Source organism: Grampus griseus (assembly GCF_964374135.1).
Source record: "Grampus griseus genome assembly, chromosome: 1".
NCBI lineage: Eukaryota > Metazoa > Chordata > Mammalia > Artiodactyla > Delphinidae > Grampus > Grampus griseus.
This window is the reverse complement of record NC_139017.1, coordinates 79,917,077-79,941,383: the sequence shown is the minus strand read 5'-3', so window position 1 is coordinate 79,941,383 and position 24,307 is coordinate 79,917,077. Positions and strand designations below refer to the sequence as shown.

Sequence of the window (24,307 nt, the reverse complement as noted above, 5' to 3'; positions counted from 1 at the left end):
AAGGGAGATTTGAAAACTTTAATCCTCAGATAAGAGATCCAGAGCCCCAGAAGTGAAGGCAGCCATAGCAAGGTGTTGAGAATTTACCCTCCTCTGCTCTCATCCGACTTGCTTGCCAAGCTCTTCAAACAGAAAGAGAGAAAAGGGCCCAAGCTCGGCAGAGATAAATCCTGTGAACAGGGCAACTGTTCTCACATGCATTCACTACCTCATTTGATCAGCACACACCTCCACGAAGCAGGGAGGCCAGTTATCGTCGATTAGGGAGCTGAGACTCAGAGGGGCTAAGCCATTTGACAGGGATACCAGCCATCTGACTAAACCCTACATCCTTTCTCAAGTGACACTGTTAGGGTGGTGGGCAGGAAGGGTGTCTAGAGATACTACCTCAGAGGGGTGAGGTCAGCCCTGCTCATCTTTGGCATCCTCATTTCTCTGGCAGTGCCACCATCACCCCCTTCCCCTTTCTGGTCCCCCATCTTGCTTCATGCTGCCTCCGTGCCCCAGTGCTTCCACTGCCATGTCGTGCTTGAGCCTGCTGTCATAGCTGTGCCCAAAGATGCAGCCCTCTACCTCCTCCCATAAAACTCACACCTTCTTACTCCAAACCTAGCTCTCATTCTGCAACACCCAAGAAAAATATTGGTCTAAAGAAGCTGAAAAGAGACAGGGATTTACTGGCGAGAGTTCTAGGTGGGAAGTGGAAAGCTGAGTCATGCCTTGGCCCCCCCACCGAGACCTGTGAGGATGTAGAAAATGCCACTGTTCTAAAACAGGTCTGCCAGTGCTGTGGTGCTCCTTAGTTTCTCGATCTGTGTGCTAGTGACAAGTTTGTTCGGTTTGTGAAAATTTATTGAGCTGTGCTCTGATGATCTGTGTACTTCTCTATATGTCAATAAACATTAATAAAAACTTAAAAATCATTTTAAGACAAGATATTTAGATAAGGGCATTTTAATAAATGCTTACCAAGGTGATTCACCTTGGGATAAAGTAATACAAATACTTAAGACTTAAGAAAACTGATAAATGAGGATAACTGGGCACTATACAAAAGGTATTTCTAGCCTTGAAAATGAGGATTAATGATAGAATTTCCTAAGTATTTAAATTAAATCCTACTGAGACATAAAACTTCTTCAGTGTCATGGTGACAGTTGAGTCATGCCTGCATTTTAAAGACTATTTACTCCCTCTTCATTCCTTTTCTCAGCTTTCCTAGGTACAGATCAGTGAATTAAAGCAAAGGTCTTTAAATCATTTTGAATGGGCAAGGAGGCTCCAGTAATCTCGGAAAGACGGTTTCAATATCTGGTCCATGTCCCATGGGCAGTACCTGATGACTTCTCGAGGCTCCTTCCAGTTCCAGGAGGCCACATGGGGTAGAAAGAACTGTGTACTTTAAAAAACAAACAAAACAAACAAACAAAAAAATGGGAATAAAATTCTATAAAAGTCAAGTAATGCCCCAGGAATAAAAAGGGGCTCAAAGAAAAATATATACACACATACGAATAAGGAATTTCTCTTCTGGCTCTTGGCTCTCCCCTCCCCCCTACCACAAAATTGCCTAAGGGTCAGGACGCTGAACAAAATGTGACCTAAGCAAAGATGGGACTAAATCAGGCTAGATCAAATTCTAGGTAAGAATTTCTGACCCATGTTCTACCCTGAGGCTGCTTGCGCTAATGGTATCCATGACACACTGAAAAAGTAGAAATGGTCCTAGGGCCAATGTAATGTAATAATTTGTATTTGTCTTATTGTGATCATGTACCCTGGATTTTTCTGGACAATCTGGATTTTAAGTAACTGGTCACTTTGTTTTCTTAACCAAATTTTTCATTTAATAATTATCCATTCATTCATTCAACAAAACAACTTGCCAATGGTGCTGAGCTAATTGGATATCTGTATGGGAAAAAATAAATCTTGACCCCAGACTGCACAAAAAATTAATTTGAGATGAATCATAGACCTAAATGTGCAAGTTAAGGCAACCAAGTTCCTAGAAGGAAATGAAGGAGAGGACCTCTATGGCCTTAGGCTGGGCAAAGATTTCTTAAACAGGACATTAAAAGCACTAGTCATAAAAGATAAGATTAATAAATCAGATGTCATTAAAATTAAGAATTTCTGTTTATCAAAAGATAACATCAAGAGAATGAAAAGAAAGCCACAGACTGGGAGAAGGTATTTGTAATACGTATATTGGACAAAGGGCTCATCCATGATGGGTAAAGAATTCTCACAGATCATTAAGACAGAAAACCCCCGAGAAATAGGCAAAAGACTTGAACAGGTATTTCACTAAAAGGGTATCAAAATGGCCAAAAAGCATATGAAAAGCTGCTCAACATCATTATCAGAGAAATGTAAATATAAATCACAGTGAAATATACAACCCCATTTTTAAATTGAAAAGACTGACAATATCAACCCTGGCAAACATGTGAAGCAACCAGAAATCTCATGTCACTGGAATATAAATTGTTATGCCACTTTGGAAAAATGTTTCGCAGTATACTTAAAGCTTAATATGTGTGTACTCTATGAGCCAGCGATTCCAATCCTTGGGTATAAACCCAACATAAATGGATGTATTTCCACCAAAAGACATATATAAGAATGTCTGTAGGTCAGGGGGTAAAAAGGTTCAGAATAAGTTCTGGGGATCTAATGTACAGCATGGTGACTATAGTTAATAATACTGTATTATATACTTGAGATTTGATCTTAATCATTCTCACCGTACCCCACCCCTGTCCCCAAACACACACACACACACATACAAAAGGTAATTATGTAAGGTGATGGATATGTTAATTAGCTTGGCTGTTAATTAGCTTCAAGGTACATGTATATCAAAACAACATGTAGTACACTTTAAATATACACAATTTTTGTTAAGTATACCTCAATAAAGCTGGTAAAAAGTATTGTTTGTAGCAGCTTCATTCATGATAGGCAAAAACCTGATGCAACTCAAACATCCACCAGTGGAATGAGTACATAAACTATTGAATATTTACGTAATGAAATAATACGCAGCAATGGAAAAGAATGAACCATGTTATATGCAACAACATGGATGAACTTCATAGACACATTGTTGAGTGAAAGAAGCTAGACACAAAAATGCACATACTATGTAATTCATCCACAACGAGTTCCAACATTGGTGATAGAGGTGAGAAGAGTGGTTACCTTTGTGGGACTCTGGATGAGAAGGGGCATGAGGAAGCTGGAGATGTTCTATGTCTTGATCTGGGTGGCAGCTACATGGGGATACACATACGTAGGAATTCATTGTTCTGTACACAAAGCACTTTACCGAATTTGTACCTCAAAAACAAAAAGTTTAAAAAAAATTAGACCATCTATCCTGATCCCTACAAGCGTTCACACCGATATCCTATCTCATTAATATTCCAGGGGACCTCCCTCTCCCCAGGGAAGGCATATACTTGAGAACTCTATCCTGGCAGACGTTGAGAACATTAATTTCAGGCAGGGATGGAAAGGGCTGGGTAGAGAAATACTTCATCTAGGAAGTAATCTTTCCTCCCATAACCTAATACAAGATCACTACAAGCTCAATAAACGTTTATTGATAAATAATAGCAACTACAACTTGATATAAATAACAGTCACCACACACTTTATATCAGGCACTGCGCTAATAGCTTTCCATTATCTTATTACTTATATAACCCTAAAAAGCTGTCCATTTTTAGTCCCACCGTACAGGTGAGGAAACAGAGACTTATGGAGGGTTGGTTAAGTTACTTGCCCAAGCCCTTACAGATAGTTAGGTGGTGAATGTAGATTCCAACCCAGGTTAATCTGAATTTAGAACCAGGACTCGAAACCATTTGCTACGGAGTGATTGGACGGTGTCCAAGCCCCGCCTGCATGTTGTATAACATACACAACTGAGCTCTGTGACATTCCGAGTCGGGCTGAAGCTGTCACGGTTGCCAGACTTGGCGATGGATTCCTCACGGCTCTTAGTCCCACTAACTGCACACAGGTGGTAACTACGCCGGAGAACCAACTGTGCTTGCCCTTTCCCCAATGACCTCCAGCCAATTTGTTTGGGGAATCAGGAAGGCTCGACCCGCTCAGAAACCAAAAGTTTTTTCCGACTTCAAAACACACGTCGGAGGTAGGCTTGGAGATTTCACTCCCCACTCCTGGAGAGAGAACTAAAGCGAAAATCCCCAGAGGAGCAAAAGAAAAACAGGCCTGCGCGGGAGCGGAATAGAGACGGGAAAAACTTGGGCGGGATGTGGAGGGTGGTGGAGAAGTTATGTGATAGGAATGGCAGAAAAGAGCGTAGTGAAAAGCAGAAAGGAAGGGAGTCCCAGCAGCTCCAAAGTTAAGGGGGTGTCGACGCAGCCCCTCTCTATTGCGCCTGCGTAGTGCTACTCCCTTTGGCACCCCGGCCCCTAGCCGCCCAAGATTTACTCGTCTCTCGGCAACCATTCACCCGAGGAGCCAATCAGAGGGCACCTTTCGCCCTGCCCTCGCCGTCAGCGCCCAGGCGGAAGGATCCCTTGGGCGACGGCTCCGCCCCGCCCCGCCCCTCGCTCCCCCGGGAGGGCAGGCTAAGGGGCGGGGGTTGGGGCGGTCGTGGCGGGCGGGGGCGTGGTCAGGTCGTTTAAGAACGGAGGGGGCGGCGGCAGGACGGTTCACTCTGTGCCGCTGCCTGGGGGCTGTAGTGACCGCGCCGCTCCTGCTGGGGGCTGCCCACGCCAAGGACCTGCATCTGTGGTCTCCTCCGCTGCCGCCCGGGTGAGTCCACGGCCCCCTTCTCTAAAGGTGCGAGGATGCGCAGTTCCGGAGAGCCGCGAGTTCTGCCCTCGGGGTGGGGTGGGGGGGTTGGGAAATCTGCCCCGGCCGAGCGGAGCTCCAGTCTTCTCCAAGCCTGGTGGGGGCACGGCGGCCAGAGGCGAGGTGCGGACAGGTGCCGGGCCCCTGTGCTCCCTTCCCCTCCAGCCCCCGCGACGTCACCCCCGCCCCCTAAACAGCCCGCCCCCGAGGGCCAGGCGAGACGCTCCGAGAGGGAGCTACAACTTTCCAGAGACTTCGGCCGGGGCTGGCAAACTTCAGCGAGTTCCTGCTCCGCGCATCGCGCAGGCTGCGCTTTGGCCGGGCGCGGGCCGAGCGGCCGAAGAGTGTGTGATGGGGGCCTTCAGCACCTTCCCCGGGTCCGACGGCGCCCGCCCCACCCCTGCCTTGCGTGCGGTCTCTCGGGCTCGCCCCGGCGCTCCCGCGGGCGCGCACACCTCGGCCGGTTGGCTGGGCGCAAATTCGACGGCGGCGGTTTCGGAAGGCGCAGTTGGAGACGCGGCGGTCGGGGGCTGCATCTGGCCGGGGAGGGGAGGGGAGGTCCCCAGGCTCGGAACCTGGGCCGGGGTTTTGAGGAGAGGGCGGAGATCCCTAACTTTTCCTGCACTCGCACTAGACTGGGGACACCGAGAGCCGCAAAGTGATCCAAGCGAGTGACTCGTGCGCTGCGCTCCTCTCGGAAACTTCTCAGGAATACTGCGTCGGTGACCTGGTTCCTCCCCTTTGAGGAGTGAAACTTGCTTAACCTGTAGTCTGAAAGCCACGGCCGTTAAGTGGAGTCGGCTAGCGGGGCCGCGGGCGGCTTAGAGGCACGGTGCCCGGGAGGTGTCGCAGTCCAGATCGCGGCGGTGGGAGGGAGTCGGAGGAGGGGGACGAACCTGACGAGTACAGGTTGGTAGCCTGTACACCTAAACGCAGAACGCCCGGAGAAAACAAAACGACGCTGCCTCGAAGGAAGGGAGGACTTCCGGGGAAATGCCTGGCGAGTTTCTCTGGAGAACGCGACTTGAGCAGGGCTCACTAGAACCGAATATTAGAGCTGGACCCCGCGGCAAGGATCAGCTCGGTCCCCTTCCGCTCCCCCCCCCCCCGCTTTTTTTTTTGTCCGGAGGAAGACTTCTGCAGGGCTGATTAAATCTTTGTCTTAAGTAGGGACCTGCTGCCTTTTAACGTTTGTTTATCTGTTATGGAGTTATAACGTGCAAACCGTGGACTCTTCAAGTGCACTTATTACAGTAAGCGTTTATAAAGACTTTGTAATCATTTGTATTGTGACAGTTGGTATTCAGGATATTTGGTAGGTGGGTTGGGAGCCTGAACCTCCCCAGGAAATAAAGTGAAGATTATTAAATCCTCCTGAAGTAGACTTCTGGCTTGGCCCAGCTGCCCTGCAGGGGGGATGTGAGTGGCCGTTGTTGGCTACACTAACCTTTCAACGTGAGTAACTTGGCAGGGAAGCAAGCCAGGCAGCCGTCAGGGTGGTAGGAGCGCTTACCAGGAACTGTGCCTTCTTAAACCCCCAGAGGTGTTACTGGGGGAGTGAGACCCTGCCATCCAAGGGGTTGGGGTGGGGACTAGAGAACGCTGACTTTTCTCTTCCCTTTCAGGGAAGCTCTGAGCTGGACCAGCAGGGGTTCTGCCCTTTGACATTCTTGTTTGGGAAGATGGAGAGCTTAGTATCTCTGGAGTCAAGCTTTTACTTGAGATAACTGAAACCTTGTGTCTTAAGGTATACCCACATCTTTAGAGTCCATTTATTCTCAATAAAGAGTTTTTAGAAAGCAGATTTTGGTATATTATATATAATTTTTCAGGTAGCTATGGGTAAATTTAACCTCAAAGTGAAAAAAAACCTTTTTTCTCTGCCGGAAGGCCTCTAAATTGTTACCCCAAACAAAGGTCCCTAATTTCATAAGTTAGTGTGTGTCCACAGAGCGAACAGCAGCACTTTTTGTGTTGAATTTCTTCCACAATACCTGCCTTGTATCCAGAGATTAAGTTGGGGTAACTGAAGGAAAGGACTGGCGTTTGGCCTGTTTGTCAGAATGACCGTGATGTGGTTGAGCACCTATGGCTCTGCCTGCTAATGTGCTCAGCTCTCCTGTGCGTACAAGTAGCCACCGAAATCACATCCTGAGTTGCAGAAGCTCCCCTGCGCCACCTCTCAGTGCCGCACTGAGCCTGCGTCCCGCGGTGTTCAAGGCCAGGCCAGATTGTGCACGTCTGGCACTGCCCGTCAGAACAGAGAAGACCTCACACTTCTGAGAGTCCGAGGAACTGCCCAGCAGTAAGATAACTTAGAGTGGACTGTAGCGTCGTTGTTCTCCCAGTGCCAGAAACTGGGCACATTCGATACAAAATTAGAAAATGCCATTATTTTTTCAACTGCTCAACTAAGTAGTACCGTGTCTTCATTTTCACCTTTGATATGTTGTGTGCATGGTGTCAGTCACTAAAGAATGACAAGCCAAGAGCAGTGAACGGATGTGGTAAACCCTTGTTGTGTTGCCGAGAAAACATCTTATGGATGCCCGGGACTAGTTTCATGAGTTAAGTTAAACTTGTGATGTTGTGTTTGGGTTTCTCGGTCTCACACGGGGCTCTGGGGTGTATCTGTTGTTGTTGTTATTGGGGGGTGGGGGTGGGGCGGGGTTTAAGGGGAAGCAGTGCAGAGTCTGAGGTGTTACTTGGGATAAAATATTACTCTGGTTAGATAAGGTCCATTGCTTTTATGTGTTGTCACTGAGGTAAACAAGGCGATATAGAAAAATGCTTTCTGCCATCTTGGTGTTTTGACTGTAACATGTTAAATAAATGGGCATAAGCAGTATTATGATGAAGCAGACACCTCTGTGTTTAAAGAAGTGTTCATGTGTTTAAAGCCACTCGGGTACAGCAGTCGTGCTGATCTCTTGTGATGCTTCTGGAACTTCTGGTTTCAAACGTTTTTATCCTTTCACTACATGCATTAATAAGGAAGCTTATATTTGGAATTTAAATGGTTTAGAGGAAGCATCTTTGTGTAGCCCAACTGTGTAAGGAAGCCTTATGAATTGTTTAGAATTAATAGATTTTGTACAGCTGGGCCCTGTAGCCTGTTCTAGAACTGTTTGCAGAAACTCTTGGAACAATAGGGAAAAACTAATGTGAAGAAATAATTGCTGATGTTAAGCAACTCTCTGTGTAGGATGTTTTTTAGTCTCAGAGCCTTTGGGAGTCTTGGTCACCCAACTGTGTAAAGTGTTTATTTCTTGGATAACAGTGACTGAGTCCGTAAGTGGTTAAGTGCTTCCTAGGTAGTAGTTTGTGCCAGGTGCCAAGCAGGCCAAGGGGATGGTATGTGAAAAGGCCTGTGGAAATGCTCTGGATGCAAGAGGAGCTGGGTCCACCTCAGAATGTCCTTGAGGCACTTGGGTTTTGCCGGTTTGTCGCAGCCGCTGGCCTGTGAGCCCCAGGAAGGCAGGGGTCTGTGCTCATTGCTGAATGCCCAGTGCAGGACCTGGCACTCAGAAGGTGTGCCTGTTAACTGGATCCAGTGCTCTGCTGGCATCCGACTGCCATTCCTCTCAGAGAGGGAAGCACACTTCAGGAGATGGCGTCCTGATGGGCCAAGGTGCTGGCACACGTTTTTGGATCGCAAGCTCCGGGCCCAGAATGCTGAGTGGCTTCGGGGCCTTTTTAAAAACGGAGGCCTCTGGTGTAGGTTTGGAGCGAGGAGCAGTGAGGACTAATTGGCCGACAGCTGAAACCCCTCAGGCTGAGCTCCAGACCCGCCCCCTTCGAGCCCTTCCCCCTGCCCATCCACCCCAGCAGAGCCTCGCAACGCGCACTCAGCCTCTCTCTCTCCACATTCACTTGGGTGCTCGTTCTGCTGAGTCTTTCTCTTTTTAACTTTTTGTTTCCCGCTGCCATCGCTGACCTGGTTTAGGGCTGCAGACAGCAGCTCCATGAGAGCTCTGGCCCAGCGCCTCTCCCTGTCTCTGGCCAGCTCTCCGTCCCGGCACCTCCGACAAACACCTTAAGAACTCACGGGAACTGCCCCTCCCTCTAGAAGATGCGCTCCTTTGAGGACCTGTACCTTTCTGACCTTCTATTCTTTCCTGACCTCCCTTCCTAATTGACCTACCTTGCCTCATGGAATACACACTCAAATATTTGAGCAAGTTAGTGCTCCTTCTTCCTCACCAAACTTTATTTTAATCCAGCTTTGGACCCTCTCAGAGGCGTCTGATCTTACCCCATCTGGGGATCCCCTTATCCCACACCTCTTCTCATCAGTACTTCTTTGCAGTTCTACCTTGTGCCTTATTTTCTAGTTTTTTTTCAAACCTTATCTTAAATTGGATGAGCGCAAAAAGTTCCATATCTGTCTCTCGATTTGCTCCCCGTAAACACATTTTGAGAAGAAAATTATCCATGAATCTTGAACTGCTCCCACCCTGTCGTGTTGTCATAAGCTCCTCTCACCTTGCATAGCCCTTACTAGGATGGGAGAAGGGGTAATCCTCTACCTCGCCTGGCTGGCTACCCCTTATCCTCCAGACACACCCTGTTTATCCCTGACCTGCGACGGCTGAGGAGGTGGGCATCAGGACCACCGCAGCCGGCTGACTCTGTGTGGGCTTGGCCAGTCCTGGGAAGGTTGCTGACCCACATGCAGAGATGAACCGGGTGCGAACTGGGCACCTGCCGTGTGTCCAGGTGCCGGCCCTGGGGGTGTTGGGTGGGGCACTGGCGCTGCTGCTATCTCCCTTGCCCAGACCCTTTGTTGTCTTCATCCTTACCCCCTCCCTGCTTCTGAGGCTGCTTTAGTTGTGAGGACACCTGGGTTCTGGTCCTGGAAGCGCCACTGCCTCTTTCTTTAGGTTCTACCTCTTCAGTTTCTTCACTGTAAGAAGGACAGTAGAAATATGAGTCACAATTAAGTTTCTAGTAGTCACATTAAAAAGTAAAAATAAGCAGGTGAACATAATTCTGTTTAACCCGTCATGTCAAATACTATCTTTTCAATTTGTAATCAATATAAAAATATTAATGAGTTACTTTACTTTTTTCCCCCTCATACGGAATCCTCAAAATCCAGTGTGTATTTTACGTTCACAGCACATCTCAATTTGGACTTGTCCCATTTCAGGCACCCAACAGCTTGTGGATACATTATTGGGTGGCACAGATCTAGACCATCTGCAAAAATGTTTCACTGTTAAATCCTGATTCTCCTCGTGTGGGAGGCAAGAGGTTTTGGAGGAACTGTGTGAGCTAGGACCTATAGGCTCTAAGCTCTGCAGGGGCAGAGATCTTGGTCTCTTGCTTCCCGATAGACCGTAAGCTCCTAGAACAGTGCTTGGAATGTTGTAGGTACTCAGATATCTGAAGGAACGAAAGGAAGCTCAGTCGTTGTGGCCCCCTTGCTGATAATCGTTCACTGTGTGAGTCATACCTGACACCGAAACACAGGATGTTTGAGTCCTAGTCCAGTGCTTGTTCTCTTGTTTGTCTATAGTTTCTTAGAGAATCATCATAAGGTAGTAATAGAATTTCGAAGAACTGAAGATAAAATCTTCTGAGATTGGCAGGGGACCAGGACTCTAACAATTTATCGACAATTAAAATTTGAAAATGGTAGAGAAAATAACTTTCATGTAAAAGGTGTCCACAAGATGCCTGATAACAGCAGCACGTGACTTGGTAGATGCTAATTTGACGACAGGCATCCCAGTGGGCCACATGCAGGGCTTGTACAGCTCACACAGGTGAAGACACCAAAGACGAGGGGGTCTGGCCTCCTCCTGTGCAGTTGGTGCGGAAATAGCTACCACTCCATGGCCTTGCTCCTTCACTTTAATCCTACCCCTCCACTCCTTCCCCCCCCCCCCGCCCTCCTACCCCGATTTCTGTTCTTAGCAGTATTTTTGATGATGTCAGAAGGACCCCTGAGCCTGGTGATGTTCGCTTGGGCTGCCACCATGCTTAGTACCTGGAGGTCAGGTACCTGCTGTGCGAAAGTTAACTCTGCAGGGAAGGATCTATGCAAAACTACGACTGGGGTGGAACTGGATGTGTAATTAGCATCCTCCCTGAAATGGGGGCGGCTCATGCTCAGGTATCCGTAAAGGGGGGTATATGTCCAAAGCAGGAGAAATGCTACATTTGAGCAACTGAGAGTGCTTGTCTCTTTCCTGATAAGGCCCACGGGTTGCTGCTGGTGATGAGGTGGGGCTTTTAGCTGACTGAGGCCCTCATTTTGGACAACTAACAACAGTTCAAAGCTCTGAACTAGAAAGTTAGATGGTAAATTCGTTTGTGGACACAGCCCTTGATAAAAACCTGGGGGCTGTCAGCCCTTAAACCCTACGGGTTGTGTGTAAACTTGTTCATCTTTACAGTAAAGTCTCCTAGGAATTGTCCTATTTTCCTCAGCCTAGTCAGCCTCTAAAACTGTAGGGCCAGCTCTGGGAATCTCTTTAAATGAGTTCAGACTAGTAACATCTCTGCCTTAGAAACAGGCATTTGGTAGGAGGGAGGGAGGTACCCAGGAGCAGCAAGGATTATTTCCAGTTCAAGTTGAGTATGCAGCACTTAATCATGCTGACACCTTGGAAAAATCAAGGCTTCTATGCCTCTCTCCCATCCAGAGATATCTGTGTTCTGACCTTGTTAATACTTACATTTGCAACGATTCAGGGTATTCCTTTAAGCACTTGAACTTCTGTGGTGTCCCTGTTACAACATCCGGGACAGTGTTTTTATTCTGTCTCACGTTGTTTTGCTGCCACAGCGTGAGTTCTTCCAGCGTTATCTCTCCAACCACACTTACTTAAGCGTCCTATTTTGAAAGACAGGAAAGAGCTTTCTGTTTGGAGTCGTCTCAGGGCGGGTGTCTGTGGACGGGGCCCAGGCACTGATAACCGTGAAGACTGTATGTTGGCATCAGTGGGGAGGGAGCGCTTGTGAGGGCCCTCCCGCTGGGAAAGCCTGGGCAGAGCGACGGGGCACTGGCCTTTCTTCCCGCTTCTGCTTCCATCTGGGACACTCTTTGCCTTTGGCTCAGGCAGCATCCCTGTTGCCGTGGGAATTGAACCAAATTTTTAGACTCTAGTACACATGAGCGCTGAATGGCTAGGAGGATGCTGCTAACCCTGAGAAAATAGGTTGAGGCCTCTGGCTGAACGTGCTGGAGCTGAGTGAGAAAAGACCACCTGCGGGGTTTGTTGTGTCCCTGACCGAGAGCAGTTTTCCCCGGGCACAGCTTTGTGGCATGGGGCACTTATATCTTTGGACTGAGGTAGAGTGTGTTTGTGGGTGTTTGAGTGAGCAGCTGTAAGCATAACTTCTTGTAAAAAGTTAACAAAGGATAAATTTTCTTGTCCTTTTAATAAGCGAGGCATTATTTTATCTGGTTCTGTTGCTTTGGGCTGTCTACTAATGGAAATTCTTATTCAGGTACCTGAACCACAGGTGTGGTCTCAGTGATCTGTGACTTCGTAGTGTGTTTGGGGGCAGCGGGGAGCGTCTCCAGAATGTGGCCTCCTCCCAGGTGGTGGGCTGGGGGCCCTGCCGAGGGGCTGGCAGCTGGCAGACAAAAGGCTTCCTCAGGCTTCCCTCTGGTCCTAGATGACTTTGACCTTCACCTCCCTAGGAATTCAAGGAGTAAGGGAGGATTTCTCTGCAGAAGGCTGAATCCCTGTTGACCCTGGTTTTTCTCCTTTTTGCCCCCTTATCTGCTGCAGCATATATCAAGTCCGTGGTCATTCCAAGTCCCTGGCTCTCTCTCGAGGGTGAAAGGATCTCAGGGGTCAGACTGCACACAGGTGGGAAAAGGGGCAGGTGTCCAGTCTTAGGTTCAACGTGCAGGCCTTCGTCAGTCTGTTCCAGGCTGTTTCTGTTTCAAGTCTGTTCCAGCTCTCCTTCCTGTGCCAGCCCTTGGGGTCCTGATCACTTCTTGCCAATCTACCTACCTTCTCTCTGCAGCTCCCGTTGGGTTATTTGTTCTTGGATCTGATAAAGTTACCGTCTTGTCGGCAGGGAGTGTCTTGTTCTGTTGCTTCATCCGCAGATTCACAATCCTGATCTTCCAGCCACCAGAGTGACTCCCAGCAGCTGTTCCTTTATTCTGTGAGCAGGGCATGTGCCTTCGTTGCAGGTCCAGACCAGGATCAGCCCATTCCTAAAAGCTCTCTCCTATGCTATTATTTTTTCCTCTTAATGCTTGCCCAGTAAGCTGACTATCCCAGCTCCTTCCACTCCTGGCTCCTCTCTCCCTTCAGGACTTGCTTTCTCTGAAATCACCACTGCCTCCCAACCTGGCTGGTATCCTGGAGCTTCCTCAGAAATGAGGATCCTAGGCCTTCATCTTTCAGCCATTGTTCCTTTACAACAAACATTCGCATGACTACACTTAATTATGTTCATTCTGGTGGCTCCCATCAGGCTGGACACAAGCCCAAATCCGTGACGGTTTTGAGGGAGGGAGTTTCTGTACTGACAGTTGTTAGTTACTTTCATTCTAAATGCTTCTGCCTGCTTGCAGCACTTGCCATCTGGCCTTACTCCACGCCGGGGGCCTTAACACTTGTAGCCAACTTCTTTCCCACCCTCTGATAACAAAGCTTCATACCTTTCTTCTCTGTCTCCTTCCTACAACTACCTGAACAACCAGCTTACCTTCAAAGCCCTGCCCTCACCCCAACACGGATACCAAAGCTGCCTGCCACCTAGGAAACCTCCTGAGTCCCACTTCTGCCACTTCCCAGCAGTGCGTCCTTGGACAGTTCACAACGTGTGTATCCTCTTTGTTCTCCAGTTTCCCCACCTGTGAAAGTAGTGAAATAGTATCTCCTGTACAGGCTTGTTGTAGGAACCGGATGGGTTGATCCAGGTGAACTTACAGCACTGTTTCGCCGCCTGTTTGGGACACTGTCAAATAGTTTGGTGGCTCATAGGGCACCTGGCCAAACATCTGGTCACACTTGGCGTCCCCTGGCTGTGGCCGTCTCTACAGGAAGAGCCTGCACTCAAGCAGGCAGTGAAGGCTGGTTGACTGAAGCTTTGCTGTCTTCAGCGTGTACAGTGGGGATAAGGGCCGATGGGAAGGTAAGGCGTCGCAGTCGTAGAGTTGGCAGAAGGTAGCTCCTTTTTTTGGGATAAGACCAGTACAATTTCTGTTTTAGAAAAGATCGCTTTGGTAGCAGTGAGCTCTGGTCATCCCAGTGCACGTGTGGGTTTGTAGCTTAAGAGCTTATTGCCTTCTCCCCGCCTGCTGCCCACCAGTGGCAGAACTTGACCTTGGTGGAAGTTGTTTCCAGTTCCAAGAGTCAGAACATTAGGTCCAGAGCTGAGGATCTGGGGTCGATTTGCTGAATCTTTCCTGATCCTTGTTCTTTGTGTAAAAGGGACAGTTGTCGCTTCCTCAGAGTGCTTGTGGGGATGAATGGGAGTGGACGTGAAGCGGCTTGTACTGAGTACTCTTCTGCCTGCTTGCCCACACACCTCTACGCCTTCATTTTAGAGGAGAAAAAGAAATAGGCCCAGAGCTGTGGTTTCCATTCCGTCAGCTAGATGAAGGAAGAGGTGGGATGGGATGTTATGACGAGTGTTGCCATCTACTTTCACTTCTGCTTAAATTCTCTAAGCTTCTATAGGCAAGGAAGTAGTTTCTTTTTGCTTAAAGTGCCCTCAGTTGTACACGGAGGAGAAGATGATGTGTGGGAGATCGCAGCCACGGGCACATGGGTCCCCCCCTGGGCCAGGAGCCGGGGACGGCAGGGGTCTTTGTGCCCCACACGCACCTCCCTTGGAGTCTGTCACCAGTCAGTCCACCGCGCATGGCTGGGTCTCTGACCCTGAGCTGGAAAGGGTCACTAGGAAGATCCAGGCCGTTGGGGTAACATCCGGTTAACAGCACATTGTCATCAAAGGAATGCTGTAACGTGTTTGAGTTTCTTTTGTGTTCTTAAGCCCACGGCAGGGTCAGGGGAAGTGGGTGCCGTTCAGTTGTCTGTGGGCTAGATGGGCTGCCATAGCTGAGAGCGCCTCTTTCACGCTGCGGCACTTCCATGAAACCTTCTGGAGCTTCCATGTCAGATGTCACAGGCCTAGGCTTAAATATATACCGTCTTTAACTTCACGGATATACATCTCCACACATGCCAAGGAGACTCTGAGCATTTCTACAGCTAAGGCCGGGCACAAACAAATCAGTGTTGATTTGACCCAAGCCCTCGTCCATAAGGCCTAGACGTATCACAAGTGCTCTTAGCGTTCATCTCCAACCTGTCCATCTGCCTGTCCTCTTGCCTACCCGGAGTCCCCTCGTGCTCTCGTAGCCTCTGTCACTCTTGTTTCTGGGATCTACATAAGGCAGGGAGCAGCAGTAGAAATAACTTTTTTTTTTTTCTCTTTTCAATGAGGGCTCAAACTGGTTTTCAGATCAGCCTGCCCCGAGTGTGCCAGGCAGTGGGAAACAAAGGAAAGTTAGTGTGCTCAGGGAGCTTGGTTTACTCTTTGGGCTTAGTTCGTCTTTTCCTCTCACCTTCTGCTGCCATCTCTACAAACTCGTTTTCCACTCATGTGTGTATTTTATCCTTCTGCTGCAGCCAGATGCTAAAAGAAAAGGGAATTCAGGGGAACCTGAGATAGTCATTCATCACAAGTCAAACTTTTTAGAAGATTAAGTAGCTTAAACGGAGCAGGCAGCTGGTCGTCCTCACTTGTAAAAAGGTGCCTGAATTTTCAAATCAGTGAGAAATCACGGTTCCCACCTTTCCCAGTTTCTAGTGCAAAATACAAGGCATCTGCTTCTCAGACAAGTAAAGGGAAATCAAACACTTTAGTCTGAATTTACCAGGCTGCAAGTTAATTTTTTTTCTAGTTACTATTTCGTTAATTCTGCTAATTAGAATTTGCCTTTAACCAGAGCCTTTCATGAATTGAGACTGTGTGTTTCAAGTGATTCTTTTATACGGGGATTATATCAATGTTGATCTCAAGTGGTTAATTAAAACTAAAACCGTTACACGACGCTCTGGTGTGTTATCTAAGCACTAAGGGCCTATGACTTGGATTTATTCTGGTAATACGTTTGTCTAAGTAACCTGTAAATGTACTTTTGATATTTGAAATTGTTTGGATGGGTGAGGGAAAACAAAGGATTCATTTCTAATAGGCACCGATAACTTACGTTGGGCTCTTCTAATAAGCTAAACAACAAATATAACTCAGCCTAAATTTGAGCCTTCAACAGCTTCGAGAGCTGCTCCAGATCTATGGCACAGTAAATTGGGAGAATTAAAAACTATACCATGGACTGGGCACATGTTCTGCACTGTGCTTTTATATAGACTACTTTTTTCTAAGAGTTAACTCCATTATTGATATATGTGTCAGAAGTCGTTGACATGGAAGATGCCAACTATAGGCATCTTAGGTTTCTGAAAAAGTGTTTACTGCATTTATTAAGGTTCTTGCAACTGTAGCCAGTAACCAACAGCACCATGAGGGTAGCTGTAATACGTCTGAAATGAGACATAGTAATTCTTGTAAAACTACAGAAAACATTTTTGGATACTAAACATAGAATGACACTAGATGAGATGACTTATCCATCGTTTTGAAAGTTTTGGGGTTTTTTTTTTTTTTTTGGATAAACAACAGACATCATCTTTTAAACACCGCAGAAGTAGAAAATTGACTAAAAGCCATTCCAGATAAACACTGTCCCTCCTCCTCTGCCTGCCCCTCTAGAGATCGGTTTTTAGGCTTGGAGGGGAAGCTTCTAAGTGTATTCGGTTTTGGCACGTGGATACAGGGATGGTGGGGAGGGCTAGGAGGAAAGGAATTGAAGGAATTAAACAAGGTAGCAGATTAGACGGCTCAAAGGGGAGAGATTTTGGAATATGGCTCATAAGATTTTAACTTTTTTCAACTAATACATATGTAGGTTCCAAATTCAAAAGAGATAAAATAAGTCTTCTTTGTACCCTGTACCCCAGCCTAGAAGTGGTATTTGGTGTAAGCTGAACTACTTGTATATCCTTCCAGAGATCTTTGATTGTGTAAGCATAGACTTGTGCTTTTACACACGCAGTTTCACACTTGCTTTTTCTTAATCAATCTTGATAAGCGTTTCATATTCATACAGATAGAGCAGCCACCATTCTTTTGGACAACTGCAGGCATTTGTATCCTGTTGTATACATGCATCGAGTCATTTAACTTCCTTTACCGATGACTCTTTGTAGCTTTATAAATAATTCCTGAGCGAATATCCTTGCGCATACTTGCGTGTACGCTCACAGGATAAAATCCAAAGTGGACTTCCTAGAAGTAGAATTGCTATGCCAAAGAGTGTGTCCACTTAAACTGAGGGTCCCATGTTGTTCTTCAGAGAGAACCCACGGGCAGTGTACCAGAAGTGTCTGCTTCTCGGTCTTTGCCAATCTGATAGGGAAAAATGATACACTGGAGTCTAAATCTGCCCACCCCTTAAGGTGAGTTTGAATATGTTAAGTGTCTGAGCCACTGTTAATGTCCTTTGCCCCTTCTTTTATGTTGGGGTTCTAGTATTCCTGATGTGTAGGAGCTCCTTATTCATTAAGGAAATGACTGCTTTGTCTAACGTTACAAGTATTTTCCTGGTTTTGTCTTCTCACGTCTTTATGGTGTTTTCACCATGTAGATGTTTTAATTTTTATATAGGCAAATGTATCAATTTTTTGCGACTTCTGTGTGATTTAGAAAGGAATACCCATTCTATGTAAATTTACATAAATTTCATGTTTTTCTGGTATTGTTAGGGTTTCATCCTTTTACACTTAAGTCTTTGATTCATCCATCTAGATCTTAGATTGGCACACGCTAAGGAGCCATCCTTGCTTATTTTTAAAATCTAGAAAACTATCCAGATGTCTCAAAAATTTCCCTTTACTATTTCGAATCCCTCCTTTTTATACACTAAATCCCCTTATGTACTAGATTTTCATTCTAGATTTTAAAAATTCGGTTTCATCTCTTTGTCTGCCTTTTCCTGCCCATATCATTGCTGTTATCGGTTATTGTAGCTTCATAATATCTCTTACCAGAGGCTAGTAGACATCATTCCAATGTTTAATAACTTCTCTGGCTATTCCTGCCCCTCTTCCCATTAGAACCTTACAAATTTTCAGTCTAAAATAGATTCTAACTTTGAATCTACTACAATGTCAGAGATTTTAAAATATGTGAACATTTTCATGCATAGGTACTACACCTCCCACCCTCCACCCCCGCCCCAAGAATGAGTGATAGCTTTCCTCAGATTCTCTCTGGTCTTAGATGTTCCGCTTCTAATGTTAAGAGCTACTGTTCTAGAGGTGGGAGTAGTCCTGACTTTAGATGACTCCTTTTTTTTTTAAACAAGTCCTTAAAAAAAGGCACGAGTCAAAAGTGATTCCTACAACTATTCTCCTCTACAACATTATCGAGTTTCTTCCTAGAGATTTTCTTAAAATTAATTGTTCCTTCTTTTCCAAGTACTGATTGAATTGCAGCTCCTCTGTGGCTGCGACTTCTTACGCCCACATCAGAAACCCGAGCCTTGGAAGCACGCTAACAGCTGATACACAGGGTAAAGCAAGTTGTATTTTTATAGGTAAATCAACACACCTGGCAGAAATCTATGTCACTAAATCATAGTTTAACAGTGTTTCAGAACAAAGCTGGACCCATACCTTTCTGTAACCATTCGAACTTAATCGTGTAGTGCCCTACACACTTGGCACAAGTGTAACGTGTGCTACGCTCGTCATTAAAGGGGCCACAAAGAACCAAGCGCATATAGAGCACGTTAAAAAGAGATCTCTACTGTCCCAAATCTGACTTGAAACCAAAGGACGGCCTCAGTAAACATCAGGTATTTCATCACAAATTTTGCATGGTAACCGTAACTTAGAAGTGCTTTGGTAGGATAATCTAGATAGCCTAGGGCTTTCTAACGCTGTCCAAACAGGTTTGAAGGAAAACGTTTACCTTCCCTTTGGCAAGTATTCTTCAGTAGCAAGCAGAAGAGTGCCCATCCCCCATTGGCCTTCCTGGAGCCTGCTTTAATCACGTGATCTACTTTCCCATGGCCGACTAAGCGAATTCAGTCCCTTAACCTACATACTAAAGGGAGCCTGTGATCTGGCCTGAGAAGAGGCGCATGATGGCCGGACTGGACAACTTGTCAAGGCTCGGCTGTCTTCTGCCCCTCAAACCCCAGCTGAGAGCTCTTGTTGCCTTTCTGTCAGCTGTGTCCCCGCCCCATAAATGAGCTCCTCTGTGGCCTTCCCGTTCGCCCCAATCAGCTGACACTTCTTCTACCTTCATATTACGTTTGCTTTCGCCGACACACTGCCTCATATTGAGACATTGTGTTCTCACCCTCCTCCTTGACGGCCAGCCCCCAGAAAGCTCGTCTTGGTGTGTCCAGTGGTGCCCCCAACATGGATCGACAACCATCCCATTGATCTGAGCTCTATAGATAAGGCGAGGGTCCCTGGCGCCAGTGCAGGACTAAAAACCCAAGCTGGAACCCCAGGACCACGCACGCTGGACGTGCTTTCAAAGGCAGCTGCTTCCAAACAGTGAAGCTGCAGGTCATTGGGATGGATTCTGTGTGTCTAGCGAGTCAGAAAAGTGAAGGGGGGGCCAAACTTTCTGTTTGCAGTGAAGTCTGAGGGCAGCGCCTCAGCCTTTTACATCCATCTAGCTAATATGTGACCCATGTGGATCCAAAGCACCTGGGCTTTCTAATGTATCCGTTTTTGTTATTACATATTAGCATTTCCAGGGGATCTGTCGTTTCATTTTCTGAACAATATAACTTAGTTGAAAATTACTTTGGTAACCTTGTGGTTCTAGCCGGTGATGTGCGAGAAACATGTTTTGCTCCTAGTACTGAGTGCTAACTTTGTTCTCCTTGGGTAGACTGCAGGGATTCTTTTTCAAAACACAGTTGAAAAATCACACTGCCCTGAGGAGGTTTTCCATATCCTGTGTGGGGCCTCCTTGCTGGGCAGAGCGGTTCCACTGCTTGGCTGACCTAACCCTTTGTTACTCAGGAATTTTGTCATTCAGACACCTCCTTGGTCCTCCCCTGGGTAACAGGATTGTTTGTTACGGGGCAGACAGCTCCCGTAAGTGAAGAGGATATCGGCGTATTTGATTCTAGCAGGACTAAGCCCAGGGTTGAGAAGAGAAGGAAGCTTCTCTTGTGGATCCTGTGTTCTGTGTGGGCATTGTCCCGAGGTATCAACCAGCTCAGGATGTAGTTAGGGAGCCCAAAGCAGGAGAGGTGATTTCCATGGAAAACAAGGAAAATCAGCAAAACCTATAGACCCTTTACTGAATAATGTTGTGTTTAGGTTACTCGGTTTAGTAAGTTTGTCTGCTTCCCTTCACACACAGACTCCACCCCCGACCCTACCCTCATGCAGACAAAACGGGCAAAACAAACAAACCCCACAGAAAACAAAAGTCCGAAGTTGTCAGATTTGGTGTAGAGTAAGTTTATGTGTATATCGTCCTTACTCCATGCAGGCACTGTTCTTAACGTGCTTAAACTCACTTAATCCTCAGCAGCAGCACCGGGCAGCAGGTGCTCTTGGCCACTTTGCAGTAAGGAAGATGTTCAGAGAGAAACCAGCATCGTCTCTGAGTCCCTGGAGCTGCTTTGCCACATAGAAGTGAATCCTCACTCTGTTTCTCTTCCCTCTCTTTCAGTTTCCCCGGCAAGAACATCCCCCAAGATGGCAGAGGAGAGCCCCAGTACCAGCGACTGCGTGTCCTTCAGCGTGCTCACCTGGGACCAGGTGAGCCGGCTGCATGAGGTCCTGACCGAGGTCGTACCCATCCACGGACGAGGCAACTTCCCCACCTTGGAGATCACGCTGAAGGACATCGTGCAGACAGTCCGCGGCCGGCTGGAGGAGGCGGGCATCAAAGTGCAGGACGTCCGGCTGAACGGCTCCGCGGCCGGCCACGTCTTGGTCAAAGACAACGGGTTGGGTTGCAAAGACCTGGACCTCATCTTCCACGTGGCTCTGCCCACGGAGGCCGAGTTTCAGCTGGTCAGGGATGTGGTTCTGTGCTCCCTCCTGAACTTCCTGCCGGAGGGCGTGAACAAGCTGCGGATCAGCCCAGTCACCCTGAAGGAGGCGTACGTCCAGAAGCTGGTGAAGGTGCGCACGGACACCGACCGCTGGAGTCTGATCTCCCTCTCCAACAAGAACGGGCGGAACGTGGAGCTGAAGTTCGTGGACTCCATCCGGCGTCAGTTCGAGTTCAGTGTGGACTCTTTCCAGATCATCCTGGACTCCCTGCTCTTCTTCTATGACTGCTCCAGCCACCCCGTCTCCGAGCACCTGCACCCCACTGTCATCGGGGAGAGCGTGTACGGGGACTTCGAGGAAGCCTTGGACCACCTGCAGAACAGACTCATCGCCACCAAGAACCCCGAGGAGATCCGGGGCGGGGGGCTGCTCAAGTACAGCAACCTCCTGGTGCGGGACTTCAGGCCCACCGACCAGGACGAGATCAAGACCCTGGAGCGCTACATGTGTTCCCGCTTCTTCATCGACTTCCCCGACATCCTCGAGCAGCAGAGGAAGCTGGAGACCTACCTGCAGAACCACTTCGCTGAGGAGGAGAGGAGCAAGTACGACTACCTCATGACCCTGCGCAGGGTAGTGAACGAGAGCACCGTGTGCCTCATGGGCCACGAGCGCAGGCAGACCCTGAACCTCATCTCCCTGCTGGCCCTGCGCGTGCTGGCCGAGCAGAACATCATCCCCAATGCCACCACTGTCACCTGTTACTACCAGCCCGCGCCGTACGTCAGCGACGGCAACTTCAACAATTACTACGTGGCCCACCCTCCGGTCACCTACAGCCAGCCCTACCCCACCTGGCTGCCCTGTAACTAACCTTGAGACCCGAGGGTTTCCGCAGGGGGGAACCCCCGTAGGGCGAGGGCTCTCAGGTAGGGGAGACTCCTTCTAGATGTAGATGTTTGGCTTTTAAAGGGGAACTCAGCTCTGATAATGCTTTTTTTTTTTTTTTTTTCTTTGTGTGCCCATTGGAATGGGTCTCCAGTATATCATGAGCCAACCCTAAAGGGACCTGTTATTCCAGGGCCACTTTGGAAAATGCTATAGGAACTATGACCCATCCACATCTTTCCAAGACAGACACTAACATGCCGTGTTCCAAACGTCGGCACGGGGCCGTCTGAGCTCCGTGCGGTCGTTGAGCTTGGGAAACACGTGGGCAGTGTAGAAGTCTCCAGCTGCTGGGCTTCTCACTGGAGCCTAGGGTAGGGGGTGTCGGCCCTCACTTGGAATCCTCAGCACTTACGTGAAAGTTGTGCGGATGGTCTATTTTCTTGTGTCCATTTTAGTCCTGCAGAAAATGGTAAACATGAGGGTGCTCTTGTGGCTTAATTTTTGTTCAAGGGACTAAATTGCTTATGTTTATTCTCTGTCAGCAGAGCTGAGGATTTCTCTCCTCAATAAACCAAAGCCGATAGCTGGAGAATTACTATCTGGTTGGAAGTGGTTTATGGTTTAGATGCCGTGCTATCACGAGGAGTTGTGAGATATTGCTGAGAAAAAAAAAATGAAAAAAAAAAAGACCTTTTCTTGAAATGTAACTTGAAAACAAAATAAACTGTGCAACATAACGTTCAGTAGAATTGTGGTGGGGGATTGTAAATAGGAAACGTGAATGTTCAATTTTTCTTTTCTTAAAAGTGAGGAATTCTTATTGAACGACACTTTTTTGTTTCCCTCATCAGCTCATCACTTTTGTTTTGCTCTTCCCAAGACTAAGGATTGTGCCGAGTCTAGGGTCATTGCCGTAACTGATGTGAGGGTCTTCCCATGTTTTAATCGGAAACCCATTTTGGTCACATTCCAAGTATGACCGGCTGTTTTTTCTGGAGTACTTTGGCTGATTTCTGTTTTCGTTTTTTCAAAAATAGTGGTTTCCTTCTCCAGGCTTTTTGGACCGTGAACCAATCCAGGGATTTCAGTAGATCCGAGTGACCTGTGGAATGGTCCGCGCCTGCGGGCAGAGTTCTCTGGTTTAGAATTGCTTTAGATTCGCACCTGCTGTCCCCGTGCTGCGTGTAAGGCGGGCGCTCCTTCCATCAGCGGGGCCTTGTGTGTGTCCGAGCCCCCGAGGCATCCTCAAGAGGATTCCTGCCGGTGTATTTGGGAAGAATTGAGAGGACGAAGAAGAAGAATCTCCCTTACGCTGGTAGATTGACCAGACTTGTTTATACTCTGCACTTTAGAAGGCAAACAGTGTTACTCTCTAGTCTGAAGCAAGCTTAGCACATGGGAGAATTCTAGGCTACTGTTGCGTTCCCAGTAGAGGAAGGGACTTTGTGTTTCGAAGCTTTTCCTGGGATCTCTTAGAAAGCGTCACTTTAGGGTGTCAAGGGCAAAGAAACTCCATGTTGCCAGCCAGCTTCGTTTCTTGAGTGGTTTAATTAAATCCATGCTCCTGGGTTTTACTTTCTCTTGTGGCCATAAAAATGCCAAGCCCTGAGTGATTGCTTTCTCCTTGCTTGAAGCAATGAAGTTACCTTAATGCTTAGTAGGAAAGGAGTGGTGTACCTTTTTCTGAAGATTATATTTTCAGGTTTTTCTCTGGAATATGTTGTCCTCTTGAAAGCAGATCGGGCATGACTGAAACCCGAGGCTTAGTTGGTATCCATGTTGTGGACTAGTTGAATAGAAGCCACTTCTTAGCGTAACCAGCTTCTGTTTCCCTGTGAACCAGTAGTTAGATTTGAATTCACTGGCTTTGAGTCAAGGCTGGTTCTACCTTGAGGCGGGTCCTGGGGTGCTTCAGTGTTAAAAAGGGCAGTGAAGAGTGAGCCCCAACTTTAAAAACTCTGTGGTCATCCATGACCTTAAAAGGCTGCCATTGTTGTCAGATGGCAACATGTTTGCACAAAGATGACAGATCTGTTTAACCAAAGCTCTGAAATGTGACAAAGCCGCCAGCATAAGCACTTGCTCTCAGAGTCAGTATTGCTTCTACTAGAAGGCTTGTGGATCAGGGTAGCGAGGGTCCGGATGAAGATGGGATCAGAACTGCATCAAGTCATTAAATTTCCGGTTTGTCTTTGGCGTTCTGTCTGCTATCTGGTACTAGTCCTCCTTTAAGGATGAAGGGAGGCACAGAAGTTGCTAGAAATCCCCAGCCCCCCCAGTTATTTACCACCATTGCACGATGGCCATCTCGATAGACTCCCTTCACCTGAAGTTCTTAGTCAGCCCAGCTGTTTTGAAGTTTGAGGGTAGACCTGTGTTCCAGCACCATCAGGGTAAAAAGCTACCCTCGCCCAAAGCTGCACTTTTAAATCCCACCCTGGTCTAGTGTTGTCTCCATCTGCTCTGTGAGCCTCTTGCCTGCCTCAGAACAGGTA

At 47.5% G+C, this 24,307-nt stretch overlaps 1 protein-coding gene across 1 annotated transcript; it reads left to right on the top strand.

The window, feature by feature from the left end:
* The first annotated feature begins 4,717 nt into the window (after positions 1 to 4,717).
* On the top strand, positions 4,718 to 22,885 carry TENT5C (terminal nucleotidyltransferase 5C). The gene is made up of 2 exons (XM_082656801.1): positions 4,718 to 4,797; positions 20,593 to 22,885. Exon 2 carries the CDS (start codon positions 20,619 to 20,621, stop codon positions 21,792 to 21,794), a length of 1,176 nt encoding a protein of 391 aa, XP_082512927.1. The 5' UTR covers positions 4,718 to 4,797; positions 20,593 to 20,618; the 3' UTR covers positions 21,795 to 22,885.
* Positions 22,886 to 24,307: the final 1,422 nt, after the last annotated feature.

Coding starts and splice junctions, on each gene's coding strand:
- TENT5C (XM_082656801.1), top strand. CDS start 20,619: ATGGCAGAGGAGAGCCCCAGTACCAGCGACTGCGTGTCCTTCAGCGTG.